Raw genomic sequence first — 15323 nt, 5'->3', positions numbered from 1 at the left:
ATGCCCAACGAGACATTCTAATCTTCCGATCCCAATTCCATTCCCGGGACGGAATTCCGATCCAATCCAAGAGCCTCCAATGCCAAGGTCCCAAGTCCCCATAAGAAAAGCAACCGTGAAACAAAGTAGCGTCTCCACGAGAAAACCATGTGTTTAGTGAGACCTGAGTAAGCAGACCATTTACACCACTTAGTACCAAAATTCGTAGTAAACACATCATCAAATCGCACAATCTCCGCGGACTGATTCCGTTCATTCCCTCTTTTTTTTTCGTCTTATTTCCTGCCTCTCGGTTATGCTATTACATGTTACATCGCCTTCAAGTCCACGTACTATTATGTACCTGGGTGAAGCAAAGCGAAAGCGAAAGCGAAGCCCAGATCTTAGATGCAACTCTACAAACGAAAAAGCTGCTCAAAAGCTTGATTCATAAACACAATCCACTGCAACTTCACGATGTGAAAAGGTCTTGTCCCCGCATGTGAAATGAAATAGTATGAGACCGTGTCACTCCAGTTTCAGCTCGGCCCGTCGACAACAAGACCATATTACGCCGTTGTGAACCGAAGGGATGCGGTCAAGACCTTACGCATTGACTAAACTCTGACTGAGCGAGGTCCTGAGCGAGATCGTATACTAGATCCCAGTCAGTTTCCTTCATGAATCGGGCGTTTTGTCCGGCTTATAGCAACTTGAGTATCATTCCCGACTCATCCATTGGACCACCACCCCCTTCCGGGCCATGTCGCACCGTCCAAGTTATTCGCTGAAACGACCTGGGCTAGAGACTTGCTAGTTAGTGCACCCGTCACCAGCTTCAGCCCTACGGATATAGTGCAGTGACAGGCTGAGCTGTACTGTGGTTTGCTCTCTTATGGGTCGACCGGTTTGTCCTTCCATCTCTTTCATTGACGTGGGCTATAGTTTTGTGGTACTAGATGGAGGAAACATAAAGAGGGCCATTACTCTCTTCTCGAATCTACTGGTTGTTCTACGGGTTTGAAGTTGATTAATCTGTGACCTGGTATACAGTTTCCACGATATCATCAACTTTCGTTCAAGAGTCTTGGCTCGGCATATTGTCGTCTTGAAAGACTAAACCTGACATTGCCTAACATATCTACCGACAAGGGCACACGCATCATCTATCTACATTGCCTATTCAACTGCGGACCAATAGCATATATCCATAACCTCATTGTGATATCATCCATCAGTCAGCTTCTTCTGCATAGTCAGGCCATCCCCTCCAACATACTGCAGCATCTATCCTGCGTTGCAGAAACACAGCACAGCTCTCAAAACCAGAAACCCTCACCGATTACGCAGTCCAGATCACTCACCTTTCTTCCCCTGCTCGATCGTATCCAGCTGAAGCACGCTCCCGAGACATACATATACACACATCTGTACAACAATACGATGTGCATCGCCAATTACATCCACTACCATCACATGCCCCCCTGTACCCGTCCCATCATCTACAGCTACCACTACACATTCTGCGCCGCAGCCCACTACGACCCCATAACCAGTCATCCCCTCGAGCCTTGCGACAGCGTCTCTACCAGTTCCCCCTACGGCGACCTCAATGACCCGTGCTCTATGAGCCAATGCATGGTCGACCGTCGCTGTAGCTCAGGAGAATGTCGGCTTAAAGATCTCAACGGGAGGTGGGTGTGCTGCATGTGTGGCAGAGTAGGCAATTCGAGCGTCAGGTGCCTGAATGTTCGATCTGCGGATACCATGACTGTATGCACACATCAAGTATGCGAGAACTGCACAGAAGACATGACATGAACGGCGACAGAGTCCGAAGAATATCGGGGTGATGCGTGGGGTTCGAGATTTGACTCGCAGCTCATGTCTCAGCTTAGTATAGTCCGACGCAGTGGCATATGCATGCAGGATATAGCCGCCATGGTGTATACATGTTCCCCTCGTGGCGTTCAATTATGGCAAGTCTATTATTATCCCATTTCTCCTTTGCTATTACCACATCCGTTTTGCTGACTACATCCAGGTTCGACCGCCCATGTTTCCATTCTTGGCTCTTTTGCGAGCCACTCGATGACTATCAACGTCCGCAAAGAAGCGGGCTACATACAAGAGATGAAGAACAAAATACAATCACAAGTAACACTCCTCAACCACAAAGTATGAAGAGCCGACCGAGCGGTTTCACAGTGATGGACGTTTTAGCGACCTCAAGGGACTCTCTCTTTTCCTCTGGCCAGTATATCGACAACCCATAATGGTGGAAGCAATCGTCGTCAGCTATGCTACGAAACCCAAGCCAATGCGCCCAATAAATTCCGATCTCCAGGCTTGTCCGCCCGACTTGAGGCTTCTTTGGGAAATATGGAAGCCATGTCCGCCCTCGGGATCTATCGCGGTTGGAGTTGCGCTGGTGGTTCAGGGTTGTGCTGATGAGATCAAGGAAAGGGTAAGGAGAGCCGGTTTGACATGTTGGATGGAAAATACTGAAGGATATTGGGATACATAAAACCCAGATACCTTCGATCTTTGCATGGATAAGGTGGATGTTATCATGAAGAGTCATGTTAGCAGCCATATTATCGATCCTATCATCATCACTCATCAATTTAGCAACCAATCCACCTGGCTTCGATCAGCATCTCAGAAAATGTGTCAGCAAATCACTTTCCGTCTCGCATGCGAGCATGTCTCAACGCACATAAGATACTGCGTAATCGGTCTCTCGCACCGCCGCGCCTGCAGCAACACCACCAAGCAATCCATCCCATACCCTCCCCCGTCTGGCTACACGCTTCCCAAGTGCCCGCTTCCAGACTGTCCCTTTGAGACCAAGAACCAGGCATGGGACTGCTGTTGGTGCGGCAAGACGTGGAATGTAGGCGGGCGATGCAGCTGTGTTATGATAGGAGAGGGGGCCACATATCGGTGCGAGCATATCTGCTGCCAATCCTGTATGCCTTCTGGGGAGTATTTCTCCTAGGATGGTGCGATATGCGGGCAGAGCAGTGTGGAGGATGATACCCCTGATGACCTTTGGACTTTATAATTGGACCAATTTTGTACTTGTTTTTCTCACGAGATAGCCATCAATCTAATAACGCTCTTATGCCATCTCAAAACCAGGCCCATGTACTGTTATGACCCTCACGAACACCTCCTCGTTAACTTACGAACTCAACACCATGAATTGCAAGCATTATCCCAGTCCTGAATCAATCTGGGGGACTTGTCTTGTGACCATTGGCTTATTCCCAGGTGCTTCCGAGGCTGGCATGTCGCGTTGTACCAGATTGTTCACGAACCAGGGGGTCTAAATCGAGATGGACCTAAGCAGTACACTAGATCATGTTGGTGTATGCACAAGATATGGTGGTGTATGCTTGCCCAGCCACACACGTATTCCAGGGACATGCACTTGTTGTCTTGGTCGTAATGCAATGATCACTTTTCATCACACCTCGAGATTACTCATCTTGATATACCAGGCTGCCGGGTTCATCACATCTTGCCAACCACCGATCGCACCCAAGCCCATCTTGTACGACCAAACTCCACCATTTCATCCCATACGACCCGCCTCACTTCTTATGGCGTCCTATAAGGTCATGTTTCACAAGAAAAAGCATCGAATCCAACATCCAAGAATCCCGAGACATTGCCTTGGGAGATGATTCTGCCGCATCGAAACTTGAGAAACCAAAGGCTGTATGTAGTCTCCGATGATGCAACGTGCAAAGAAGATGGGGAACACGATCGATGATTATAGTTGGGGTGATGCAACGCAGACGCCTCAGAGGGTGTATGCAAATTGTGTGGTTGGTATGTGAATGTGCATTTGTGAGGTCTCTGGTCATGAGAATTGCTTCGCTGAGAGGAGACTAAGCCTGCGGTTGGCTTCGGTCATGAGAGGTGACAATCTGTCGAGTTGGTAGTCAGGCTGACCGCTGGCTGTGTATAAATAGGGCCAAGATGAAGCCGTCCAGAGAGAGTCCGGACTTGGATAAACAGAGTCATTCACTTCTCATTCCTCAAGACAGTCACAATGTGTCACGGCCATCCTCGACACCACCCCTGCGCCCATACATCCATCAACTGGCACTACTGCCCGTCGGCGCTCATCGATCTCGAGACAGGCTATGAGACGCCGTGCAGCAAGATGTCGTTCGCGGCAGCCCAGCCCACAAAGTCGGACTGTCCTCTCCAGAACTGCCAGTTCAAGAGCAAAGGTGGCAGTTGGACATGCTGCGCATGCCAGCAGGGTCCCAACACTCAGGGCTGGTGCACCAAGCCCCTGAGCAGGTTGACGATGAATCCCGAGTCCTTTTCTCTCGAGACTGTAGAGACCACGTGCGACCACGGGTGCTGCAGCGAGTGCGTGCGATACGGTAAGTACCAAGGCACCGATCCAGGTGGAGTGATACGTGTATGACTGATGCTTCTCTTGCTAGGGCCAAGCTGTGATACTCCTTCGCCAGAAATGGCCTTTTCAGAGATTCGAAAGGGGTCTGCGTCACGCAAGTTTGGGTACGGCAGCGCCACCAAATCCCATCGTCGAGGATCTGCCTTTTCGCTGCCCGTATCGGAGGAGGACTCTACTCCGTCGCCATCTTCGTCAAAGTCTAGCTCTGGCAGCTCGAGATACAAGCTTGATTTGGAGTACACGTCGAGCAAGGTCAAGTCGAGCAAAAAGAGGCACAGAAGCAAGCGGTAGGAGACATGTGCTGTTGTTGTTTTTTGTGCAGGTGATGATTATGATGATAATGATGATGTTGGTGAATGCATGTTGGCATGTTGTTGTGAATAGATGGTTGCCTGTTTTGGTCAGCACGTGAAGGTAGTGGTCACGATCGAGTTGTGGGCATTGGTGGCAGTCTCAGTCTCAGTCTCGGCAAATATTTTAGTATTCAATCTTATCTCATATTTAGTTACTACAGACTCTAGTCTGAGACTCAATCTCTCTAATGCATCGATCTACGGTCTGATCTAGTCTGATCTACGGATATACTTTCCCTCATTCTCAAGTTGTCGACCCTGTCTCGTCTCGTCTCGGCTCTCGCAAACCAAACCAAACCAGCCTTGAGAATAAAGTTTTATAGTCAAAGCCACTGTCGAGTCAATCAGTCCACACTGCGGCCCGAGAATGAGATACGCCCGAGCGAAACGAATCTAGCTATTATCGGTTCTTTCCAACAACCCGTCTCGACAATGGCGTCGGGGGCTTCTCTCTACCGTCCGATGGATGGGAAGAGGAGCCGCGTGATGATGATCTGCGATGGGCTGAAACGTCAGCCAATAGTCTGGATATGTATTTACCTCGGCAGGTAGCCCGGTAAGTCGAGAACGAGCAAGATGTGATGTGTTGAGGCCTGACACAAGAGTTGATGGTCATATATGTGCATTGGGCATTGGTGTTATTACTGGGAAGTTGGTAGGTAGTAATATGTGCTACTACTCTAAATCTATCTTGCAATCTTGAGGCTCCATCTTGGTCGGCCTGGAACCTGCGGGCCTAACCTAGATGGATGCATGGCTAAATGGCTTGGGTTTCATGTCGATTTAGGTAGTCAACGACAGTTTCGGTGACGCCCTTGACGGGACCGAGATTAATCTGCGCTTTTTTACTTGTCACGATAAGCTTCTGCCACTGAGTTTCATCAAAAGCCATGCTCAATTGCAGAGTGTTGCTGTAGGTTAGTGCCTGGGTTGCTAGATAGAAGGCTGACAGTCACAGTTGAAGTTATCACATCTAGGATGGAATAGAATGTGATATATCCCTTGGCTGACAGCCATTGGATTGCAATACGAGACACAATCATCTCTAATGTGAGCACCTGAATGTTCAGCTTACTTTATTGTTTATCTGCGTAGTATCACTACGGATAGAAGTTACAGATTGAACTTAATGCATGATAATAAGTTGATCCCCTCCAATCCAGACCACGTGTAATGCCAGGATCATCACGTTAGCCATGTGCCTCTTGGCCCCCCCTCTTCGCTATCTCTTCTCTTTTCGTTGTCGTTGCCACCATGTCATGCCATGTGGAAATGACGATCAGTTTGTCCCTCTTCAGCTTGTGCCGTCAACCATCGTCATCATCGTCGCCCCCAAAAAAAGCCAAAGCCAAAAACCCCGTACCTACATGCCTAAGTGGCTACCACGCGAGTGGCGGTTTTATCAAGGGTCTGCTGCCCTGATCATCACCAAAGTAAAAGAGGAAGAAAAAAAAAACATTCCAGTGACGAAAAAGGGCTTTGAGATTGTCCGTGAGATAGCCTTTTGGTGTTTAGCAGTGGGAAAAAGAGGTCCGTCCCCTACAGATTCAGGGCAAGTGGGTACTGAGATGGAGCCTGGGGTCTTGTACGAGTGTTTTGCTCTAGGGGCACCTGGGGCACCATCTCGCCCGCCTGATCCCTGAATGTTTTGAAACGCCTACCATTGCTTTAGCTCAGTTCAGCTTTTTTGCAATTGATCAACGTCGTTGTTGTTGTTGCATGATAGAATCAATTTGTTCCTTACCGACAAACTCATTAAATAAATCACAAGTTTAATATATTGCCAACCCGACTTTTTAAGTTCAGTCCAGTCCAGTCCAGTCCAGTCCAGTCCAGTCCAGTCCACTGATCAAAGCTGTGTCCAGGCGTACTCTAAACTGTAGCGCATGTACACATCCTGTAGGTAGCACACACCCCTGTAAAACAGCCCATCCGCTGAGACTCGTGCCTGTGCCGTTCGTTTTGTTAGGTGGCTTTAATCTCCAACGAAATCTTGTCCCCTTTCCCCTCTCTCCCTCCCATCCTTGCCCTTTGCTTTTTAATCTTCTTCAATAACTACCTCTACCGTCCATCCGTTTCTTGTTTCTCGTTTTGACTCGTGAAGAAAAAAAAGAAGAAATATAAAAAAAGGAAAAAAATAGACCGCTGCTAAAACAGAAACCAACATCAAAACGGCCAAAGCTTCCATACACCCGTTCATCCGTTAGGTCTCTAGGCTTTCTTTTTTAAATTACCTACATACATAGCTCGCTCGCTATTGTATCGGCTTACCTCTACTATTACGTCTCTATCCACTTTCTCAAAACCCACTATCTTCCCTCTCTTTCTTCATCTGCGGTTTCGCTTCTCCTTTTTACTCCTCTTTGCTTGCCTGGGAATCCTCGTCGTCGCGAGTTTCATAGATCCCATCTATAGTATTGCCTATATCCGTCTCCGCCTTCGATTATCCATCCCATCATCACCATGCCTGCTTCTCTGGACTCTTCCCGGCCCATCATGGCCCCTTCTGTAAGTTATGACCGCTCGGATCTTCTCTCTTTTTTTCTCATCCTCTCCTTTGTCCATCCACTTGGCCTTGCCCCCCTGGTCAGGTCCCGTACCGTACAGTCTAGTTCCGTCTCTAGTCTCGCCTGCTATGCCGTTCCTACGTCCATCTGCCCACTTTGATGGATGATCGGTGCGTGCTGGAGAATGCAAGAGACGAAACCGAAACCACTGAAATGTGACTCTTTTACCTCACCGGCCGCTTGGTTCAGCCCATACAACCTTTACTGGCACATGTACCTTGACCTTGCCTTGGTTGTCATCCTTCTTTGTCCACCACGCCCATCATTACCATCTTGACACATTCCCCTGTCACATCCTTCCCTCTCTCTAACTTGTTTTCTTTAACTATTTCTTGATCATCTCTTTTTTTGTCCCGTCCTGTGTCTGCCAGTACCAGTGCCTACTTCAATCTTGTTTACTGCCCATCATGGCTAAGCCTTGGATCTCATCCCACGCTCATACCCAACCCGATCGCCAAACCACCAAAGAAAAAGAAAAGGATCAACCATCCACTGACTCTTCAAAGAACCGCGGCTCTGTTCGCTTCAGCACCTACAGCATGGCTCCCTCACTGTCTCCCACCGTCGGAACCACCGACTCTGCCCACGCCGAGATCCGCGATATCGCTACCGGCCTCGACCGCATGGAGAATAAGGCCCTCTCTTCCCAGCGCGTCATCCTCACCGACGAGAAGACAGACACCATGAGCAAGCTCGCCCTCGGCGCAAAGCTTGAGCGTGCTCTCGACAGGAGAATGAGTGGCCAGGACGCTGTCATGCGACCTCGCGGCCAGAGCCTCAACGAGAAGCTCAGCGAGAAGGAGTAGAACAAAGTCCCAAAGGAAACCACCAAAACAAACAACAAACGCAACAAAGCACATTGTCTTGCGAACAAGATACCCCTCGCAAACGAGAAACTCTTCTTTTTTAATTTTGATACAAAAATTATTTTGTTTTCGGCCTGGTCTTGACTCTCCTGAGCAGCGCACGCATCGCATGGCATCTTGCTCCTGTCGCAAATTTTTATTCTTCGCAAACGGAATGACGCATCACGCCAATGATCAACCAAGGGGGAAATTACGTGGGAATATGAGCCACAACTCATCCAGCCTCTGATTTATGCTCGCAAAGCTCACAATCATGGATCTTGTTCAACGACTTCAAACGCATGCGAATAGGGATCTGGACGGCTACTTGTTGATATCCACTTCCTTCTTTTTCTCTCTCGATTTTCTTTTTATAGGCTTTTGTTTACTCTAATGGCATGCTGCGATGGAACATATAAAGTGGCAAAGACGCAGGAATGGGGCATGAAATGCAATGCATGGAAGACTTCCTTTGGAATGGAATGGAATTTAGGGGACCAGGTGATTAAGGTTACGGTTATGGATAAAGGGCGGGTGACTGTTTCGCATTTCCTTAATCTGTTAGGCGTAGCGAGTACAGAACAGAAGAATTGACTTGACATTATACGATTGAACTTCTATAGATATTTTACAGATCCCATGTTTGCATATATGTGATACAGTGCATGCCTTCATAACTACCATCATGGTATCTGATACTTTAGTGAAGATTGAGTACTGCAAAGCCACGTTGACATGGACATTCAAGCGATCCATCAAATGCGTTGCGTTGATATTAAAACTCCAGAGAACCACGGCCAAACAAACAATGCCGTTCAAATAAAAATTCCATATGCCGCTGTTACTGGCATTCCCTCACTAAGACCTCATAACTTCTATCGTTGCTTCGGAGCTTGCACCCATCTCTTATGTCTCGGGTGAATCCCGACTTCGTCTCAGCCTTCAAGAACATTGATCAAAAGCACGCTCAACCATGCCTCGTCAACTTAACCCTGCTGCTTCTCAATCCTCTCCTCAATCTCCCTCAATAGCTGCACCAGCTCTCCCTCCTCACCCTCAACCTCCAGTCCTCTCCTAATCCAGTCCCTAGCCTCTTCAAGTCTGCCCATCTCGGCCAAACATCTTCCCCTTCTCCACCAAGCCTTTGCGTTTCCGACCCAGCGTGCCTCAACGCTCGCATGCGCATCCACGGCACCCTCGGCCCAGTTCTGCATCGCCATGTGCGCCTGCGCTCGGTTGGCAAGCAGTCCGCTGATCTCCTCCCTGACGAGCGCAGCGGGCTCCCACATGGGGCGCTGCATGGCCATCTGGACACCCAGAGTGTAGAACTTGATGGCCTCGGGGAACTTGCCCTTGCGGTATTCGTTGTTGCCAGAGTCGCGGAGCTTGGTCACGTTGGCAGTGCGCTTGGGGTTGACGGGCACGGGAGGTGGGGGTGCACCTGAAGGGTGCTCGATGGTAAGGAGAGAGCGGTGGAGTGTGTTTAGAGCTTCGAGTTCGGCGGCGAGAGAGCGCGATGCTGTTTGCGAGGTGATGGCCTTGGACTGAGGGTCCATCTGGATGGGAAGGAGATCAAAGTGATCGAGATCCGACATGTTGGCGGTCGTAGTAGGTGTTTTCTTTTACTTATGGATGCAGTTATGTCTTCTTGGAGGTATTATTGCTTTCTTTTGTTTGGTAAGTCTTGAGATTGTAAAAGAGTGACTTGGTTTGGAGTGTAAATGACAAAGTGTTTCGATGTTGTCCCACTGCACCAGTGTAACGGCTTGGGTGAGGACACCTCACAAAAAGCTTATCTTATCAGCACATGACACCCCAGAGAGCAACCACCATACCCTACAACGAGACCATTTTGTATCAGCACCATGGAGAGCCCTCGATCTTATATGACTGCTCTATATATTTTCTAATTGTATGTACTTTTTCTCATATGCTTTTAATCTTACTTGATGTAGCTTGAAAAGTCTGTGGCCAAGTGTAGTGCTTGAGCATGTGCATGTATTCTCACTCTAGACTACTTTATAGATGTCAAACTCAAAACGACTTTCAGAAACACTGTTAAGATCATTGCTCTGTTTCTTTTACACAGATCGATTATATATCGCTAGTCATACTCAGAGTAACACCAAATATTCATTTGACAAACACTATAGACATGAAGGCGACTGCGTTGTCGCATTACAAGAACCGTGAGAATGGATGAGCAGGTAGTAGCCCACATGATATCACTACATCATTTACAAGACACTCGCTCACTTGGAGCTTAGGCGTAAACACTGATGTCAACATCAACGGACACAAGGCACAAGACACTACATTCACATGAAATCATAATTGATCAAACAAGAGCCTTTCCTTTTCTACTCCTATTGTGCAAAATGCGAGACCCTGTCCCGTTCAGGGAAGCGAAACAAGATCACCTCCCATTGCCATCACTCATAAAACCCGTCCGCCGAACTCTGGCGTCCTTGGGTAAACACAGGATCAATGACAATCGCCAGCCTCCGTCAAACGTTCATCAACAAAGCATCCCTCCTCCACATCATCAAAAGCCTCACCACATATCCCAAGGTTTGAAGAGGTATCCACACAAGAGTCTCAGTTATCCTCATGCAAATCATGTTGAATTGTCGGAACTCTGTGCTTTAGGTTCTTCTGGTCGCGGGCAGTAAGTGCAAAAAGAAGCATTCGATAATCGTGGTTGGGGACTTTTCATTTAGAACATTTCTTTTGGGGGGGAATCGACATCTACTCCTCGAGCCACCCTTGCCATCACTCAGCAAATCAAGTAAATCCCTTTGAACCACCGCGCCATCTAATGAAACGCATGAGAAATGATAGACGTTGCCAAGCTGTGCCTAGACCGGCAAGATGCTAGGTCGAGGGATATGAACAGCTTAGTAGCCGTAGTTGGCAAGAGCCTTGGAGGTCTCCTCCTTGACAGTGGCGTTCTTCTTGGCATCGGCCAGTTGTCGGGCGGCAATCTTCTTGCGCTCGTAGTAGGCGGCACCCTTGGCCTTTCTTCGCTCCTCCAAACTGTGAAAAGTTAGTTTGTGTTCATTGAGGGACACATCATGGAGAAAACATACCGGGCAACGACATCCTGGTACTTCCAGCCAACCTCGTGGGACAGACGACCGACAGTGCAGAACTTGCGGCCGGGCTGGAGTCGGAGAACGCGGAGAGCCTGGGGAACGACGACCTTCTTGGTCTTGTCGTAGGGAGGGGGGACACCCTCGAAGACCTTAAGGCGCTCGAGAGCAGCGGCACCACGGGCAGTCTTGTGGGGGATCATGCCACGGACGGCCTTGTAGAAGATTCGGGAAGGAGCGCGGAAGTGGAAGGGACCTATATCGAGTCAATGACTGTTGTCCAATGTTCAGGAAACGGCTTCGACTCACCACCGCGGGTGGGGTTGTATCGGGTGATCTTTCGGAGGTGGGCGTGGTACTTGACTGTTGTCATAATCAGCTTGGTTGTTCCTCAAACGGCATCGCTGTGGTGTTTGTCCCATAGGATGCTCGGCCACATATCGAGAGTCTGTGGTATCGTGGGGTAGACATACGCTTGGCGCGGAAGAACTCTCCGGAGATGTTAAGGGCCTCACAACGGACGATAACAATCTTCTGACCACTAAGGAGCTGCTTGGCGACAATGGAGGCGAGTCGGCCAAGGAGATGGCCCTTGCCATCGATGACGACCTGTAAACGCACACAACGGTCAGCAAAATGAGTCTTCAAGACCAATATTCCCATCTGAAAGGCGAGCGACGAGCAGCGTCAACAAGAAGTGCAGGCGCTGAATGCTGAGATCCCAAAACGTCTCCAATCCCATCGCCAACATATCCCAGTTGCCCGCAGCTCGTCTTGCATTTGCACATCAAGGCAATATTGATTTGGTGTTTTTTCTGTCGGTGGCACTCACAACTTGCTCGAAGCTGGACATCGTAACCGTCTTTTCTGGGGGGATTAAAGAAAAGGAAAGAAGGGCAGCTCAGTCGACGGCTAGACAAACAAATCCTCAAACCGGTCGGCGAAGATTTGGATTTCCTGTGCTGCTGGGGTTAGTCGTCCCTCGAATTGTTGGGTGCAAGTGGTCGCGATACTGATTGACGGGCGAAAAATCCAAGGACCATTCGAGAGGGCTCGTTGTGCCTTGTACGCTAACCGTTAGTGGAAAAGACTCTTAGCAGCGCAAGCGACTCGCTGAGTTGCTTAGGGCTTAAAAGACCTATTGAGAAGTTGAGCCGAAGAAATGCCGAATCACCAGAATAAGCCGAAAGTGACTGATGGAGTGATGACTGAGCAGATGGCAGAGCCTCCACTTTAGGCTCTCCACGTGATTTGTTTGATTGAATCTGGGCAGTTCTGATGATGCAAGACAAGACCAAGAGAAGGGTGGGTGGGTGATTCACTGCTAGCCGAGGTTTACATCAGAGATGGTTATGAACTCAAGTTGAATGTCTGTATGGTAGAAATAGGCATCAATTTTGGTGTATTTCAATCAAATTATTATGACAATCTGCTCAGATGCTGTCTATCATTGTCATCATCGTCAAGGCTATATCGTTCCTTGAATCTATTGTACAGCTTGTTCTATCAAGAGCAATCAATGGTAGTCGATAAGTCGTTCCCAGTAACGCCAAGCGCACTCAAATTAGACAATCTTTTCAGTCCACCTCCAATAATATCATAAAACGCCTTTGCTTGTATGAGGGCTTAAGAATCCTTTGCAACATCCAAATCCTTCAAGGTCTTTTGGACCTGTCTGACCAATTCCTTTCTTCGCGCTCTGACCTCAGGCATTCCTTCAGCATCGACACCGTCGCACTTCAGCATAATGTGCATCATGATGCTCTCAGATAGTTTGCGGTGATCTTCCTCCCTCTTCTTGGGGTCTGAAGGTGGTGATTCAATGTATTCGGCGGATAATGGCAACCACTTGATCTGGTACTCAACAGCCAGGTCGTCCAAGACCTTCATGGGGCCGCTAGTAGCTCCTGTGGATGCAGGTGGTGCTGGAGGAGATCTGGGGTGATCAAAGGTAGAGGCACTGTCGCGAGGACTGCCTGACAGAGAATCACCATCACTAGCGATACCCTTCTTCTTATTGCGCTTGTTCTTGCGGCGGCGTGTTTTTCTGTCGTCTCGAGGGGCATCGACGATAACCATTTCCTCCTCTGAACCACTACTGACATCACCAACCTCGGGCATGACAGCCATCAACTCGCTGTTGTTCTTAACACCATAATCTCGTACTGGCGCCATGGGGTCCTTGAGTTGCTTTCCCTTGTAAAGGAGCTTAATACGTGAAGTTCCGCGTTCAGGAAGCTCCATCATCAACCCAACCCGATCCTTGACATCAATCACCCGCAGCTTGCCATCTCCGATCGCATAGGCGGGGAAGTGAGCAGGATATGTTATGCCGCGGTTTTTGATAAGGAGGATATCGTCTTCTGGAGCTGGTGGGGGTGCGGTCGAGTGAGATCTGGGATAGTATCGTTCCTCGGTGACGCCATCAAGATCTTGAGAGGTGATGTAGCTGAAATCGTCGTCGGTGACAGCGGGGACGCCGCTGGGCATAGAACTGTAAGGCGAAATCTGTTCGCGGCCAATAGACCAGCCGTATCTCGACATTGTTAAAGGTACTGCGACTAGAACAGCGAGGCTGCTGTAAACGAGGGTTGGAGGGACGCCGAGAGTGTCTGATATGTATTCGCCCGAATCTTGAAAGGCAGACGAGAGGTTAGCCAACGCCCCGTTGAGGTAGGACGTGACGTTTTGTAAGGCACCGGGAGATGCCACGATTTCTTGGGCGGAATCCACCTTGTTCGACGGTTTCTAAGGTGGTCCCGAACAGGACACCCTAGAGGCAAACGGGAATACGAGTGCAGCAATTGACCAAGGTCCTGGACAGGAAGAAAGGTCAGGACAAGGCGGTCGGTCGATAAAGCTGAGCGACTGGTGGTTCTCTTGTGATCGACCCGTGGGCTGATGTGGAGCGATGAGCAGAACAGGTGGGCGGGCTTCGATGCAAGGCGTGCAACGACAACCAGAAGTTTGCGAACCGCGGGCAAAATGCGATGATCACGACCCTTGCTTGGGATAGGGGCCTACACCTAACCTGCGCTGTTCGCCTGGTTCCGTGTTGCGCAACAACACAAAGCCAGTTGGTGCTTGCGGAAATGTAAAATACCGTAACCCGTCAGTGGTACACGGCGAGACTGGGCAAACGGGTGTATCGGGCTGGGCTCTTTTTCGAGTGACACCGTGAGGGGGCTTGGGCGTCAGTCAGTCTTTGTCCAGGCCGGGCAAGCTGTGCAGTACAGGACAATCGGTACAATAGCGCGAGTCTAAAGTGCTGTACGTATTCTGTATTGGTGATGACGGGGGCGATGTAATGCAAGAAACCGGGCAGCTTTTAGGGGACACTTGAAAACTGCAAGACGTGAGAGCGGCGATTGGTGGAGATGTGGGCGAGAGGGGGACAAGTGCAGTACAAGAGGTCGCCCCAAGAAACAAATCGAATGCAAGAAATATGCACTGAAGATTTGACTCGTCTTGCTTTTCTCTTTTTTGGGAATAGCGAAAGCTTGCGCGCGTCAAGTTGCGTGTACGTTGCAGATTGGAAAGTCTAACAGTAAAAAGGGAGAGGCCAGATTATGGATTTTTCTAAATTTGATAATCTATGGACCAGGACCTGGCACGCATGGGCACTACTAAAAGCCAAGAGCCGCACGGGGATTCCAACAACAGCGCTTCTATTCCAGGTGCATGGCCTGACAATTGGCAATCGAAACCTGGGGGAATGTGTCAGACTGTTCTAGCGGGAAAATCCTAATCAAGGGGTCCAGAAGCCACTAGATTTATTTGAGACGGCGGTTCAACAACTTTGACTTTGACACGACTTGTGTCAAGATTTATTTGAGTAGCACGCAACAGTCTTTAAGAAATGTACTACAATTATGAGCTGAAGTTCATCGAATTTTGATCATCCACAATAAGTCCTATGATTCCATCGTGAGCACTGGGCTGATGTCAGATGCAGGTTAGTACATATCATGAAGTTTGTCAGTGTTTTACGGTGGGTATGCAGAGCCACCACATGCACTTCTTTTATTAGATCATTATCCGTTCAT

At 48.9% G+C, this 15323-nt stretch overlaps 6 protein-coding genes across 6 annotated transcripts; 3 read left to right on the top strand and 3 right to left on the bottom strand.

Annotated features, from left to right (window-relative positions):
- Positions 1-1422: 1422 nt before the first annotated feature.
- Positions 1423-2255, top strand: FGSG_02103 (uncharacterized protein; the record flags this gene model as incomplete). Its single annotated transcript, XM_011319676.1, has 2 exons — positions 1423-1673; positions 2024-2255. The coding sequence occupies 2 exons, from the start codon at positions 1423-1425 to the stop codon at positions 2253-2255; spliced, it is 483 nt and encodes a 160-aa protein (XP_011317978.1).
- Positions 2256-4042: 1787 nt separating this feature from the next.
- FGSG_02102 (uncharacterized protein) lies at positions 4043-4711 on the top strand (the record flags this gene model as incomplete). Its single annotated transcript, XM_011319675.1, has 2 exons — positions 4043-4385; positions 4476-4711. The coding sequence occupies 2 exons, from the start codon at positions 4043-4045 to the stop codon at positions 4709-4711; spliced, it is 579 nt and encodes a 192-aa protein (XP_011317977.1).
- A 2525-nt stretch (positions 4712-7236) lies between these two features.
- Positions 7237-8146, top strand: FGSG_02101 (uncharacterized protein; the record flags this gene model as incomplete). The annotated part of the gene is made up of 2 exons (XM_011319674.1): positions 7237-7281; positions 7847-8146. The coding sequence occupies 2 exons, from the start codon at positions 7237-7239 to the stop codon at positions 8144-8146; spliced, it is 345 nt and encodes a 114-aa protein (XP_011317976.1).
- A 787-nt stretch (positions 8147-8933) lies between these two features.
- On the bottom strand, positions 8934-9911 carry FGSG_02100 (uncharacterized protein). Its single transcript, XM_011319673.1, has one exon. The coding sequence runs from the start codon at positions 9778-9780 to the stop codon at positions 9172-9174; it is 609 nt and encodes a 202-aa protein (XP_011317975.1). The 5' UTR covers positions 9781-9911; the 3' UTR covers positions 8934-9171.
- A 608-nt stretch (positions 9912-10519) lies between these two features.
- On the bottom strand, positions 10520-12288 carry FGSG_02099 (60S ribosomal protein L16). The gene is made up of 5 exons (XM_011319672.1): positions 12110-12288; positions 11751-11886; positions 11587-11640; positions 11275-11533; positions 10520-11221 (listed from the first exon to the last, which is right to left on the bottom strand). The coding sequence occupies exons 1-5, from the start codon at positions 12128-12130 to the stop codon at positions 11083-11085; spliced, it is 609 nt and encodes a 202-aa protein (XP_011317974.1). The 5' UTR covers positions 12131-12288; the 3' UTR covers positions 10520-11082.
- A 405-nt stretch (positions 12289-12693) lies between these two features.
- FGSG_02098 (uncharacterized protein) lies at positions 12694-14076 on the bottom strand. Its single transcript, XM_011319671.1, has one exon. It carries the CDS (start codon positions 13819-13821, stop codon positions 12904-12906), a length of 918 nt encoding a protein of 305 aa, XP_011317973.1. The 5' UTR covers positions 13822-14076; the 3' UTR covers positions 12694-12903.
- Between the last annotated feature and the right edge of the window lie 1247 nt (positions 14077-15323).

This window comes from Fusarium graminearum, chromosome 1, assembly GCF_000240135.3.
Source record: "Fusarium graminearum PH-1 chromosome 1, whole genome shotgun sequence".
Lineage (NCBI taxonomy): Eukaryota > Fungi > Ascomycota > Sordariomycetes > Hypocreales > Nectriaceae > Fusarium > Fusarium graminearum.
This window is presented reverse-complemented; position numbering and strand designations above follow the sequence as displayed.

What these genes read in the sequence shown, in the direction of transcription:
- FGSG_02100 (XM_011319673.1), bottom strand. Translation starts at nt 9,780, where the DNA reads ATGTCGGATCTCGATCACTTTGATCTCCTTCCCATCCAGATGGACCCT.
- FGSG_02099 (XM_011319672.1), bottom strand. Translation starts at nt 12,130, where the DNA reads ATGTCCAGCTTCGAGCAAGTT. An exon ending in TGTCCAGCTTCGAGCAAGTT is followed by an intron (nt 11,887 to 12,109) that starts GTGAGTGCCACC and finishes GTGCGTTTACAG; the next exon opens with GTCGTCATCGATGGCAAGGG. An exon ending in TACCAGGATGTCGTTGCCCG is followed by an intron (nt 11,222 to 11,274) that starts GTATGTTTTCTC and finishes AACTTTTCACAG; the next exon opens with TTTGGAGGAGCGAAGAAAGG.
- FGSG_02098 (XM_011319671.1), bottom strand. Translation starts at nt 13,821, where the DNA reads ATGTCGAGATACGGCTGGTCTATTGGCCGCGAACAGATTTCGCCTTAC.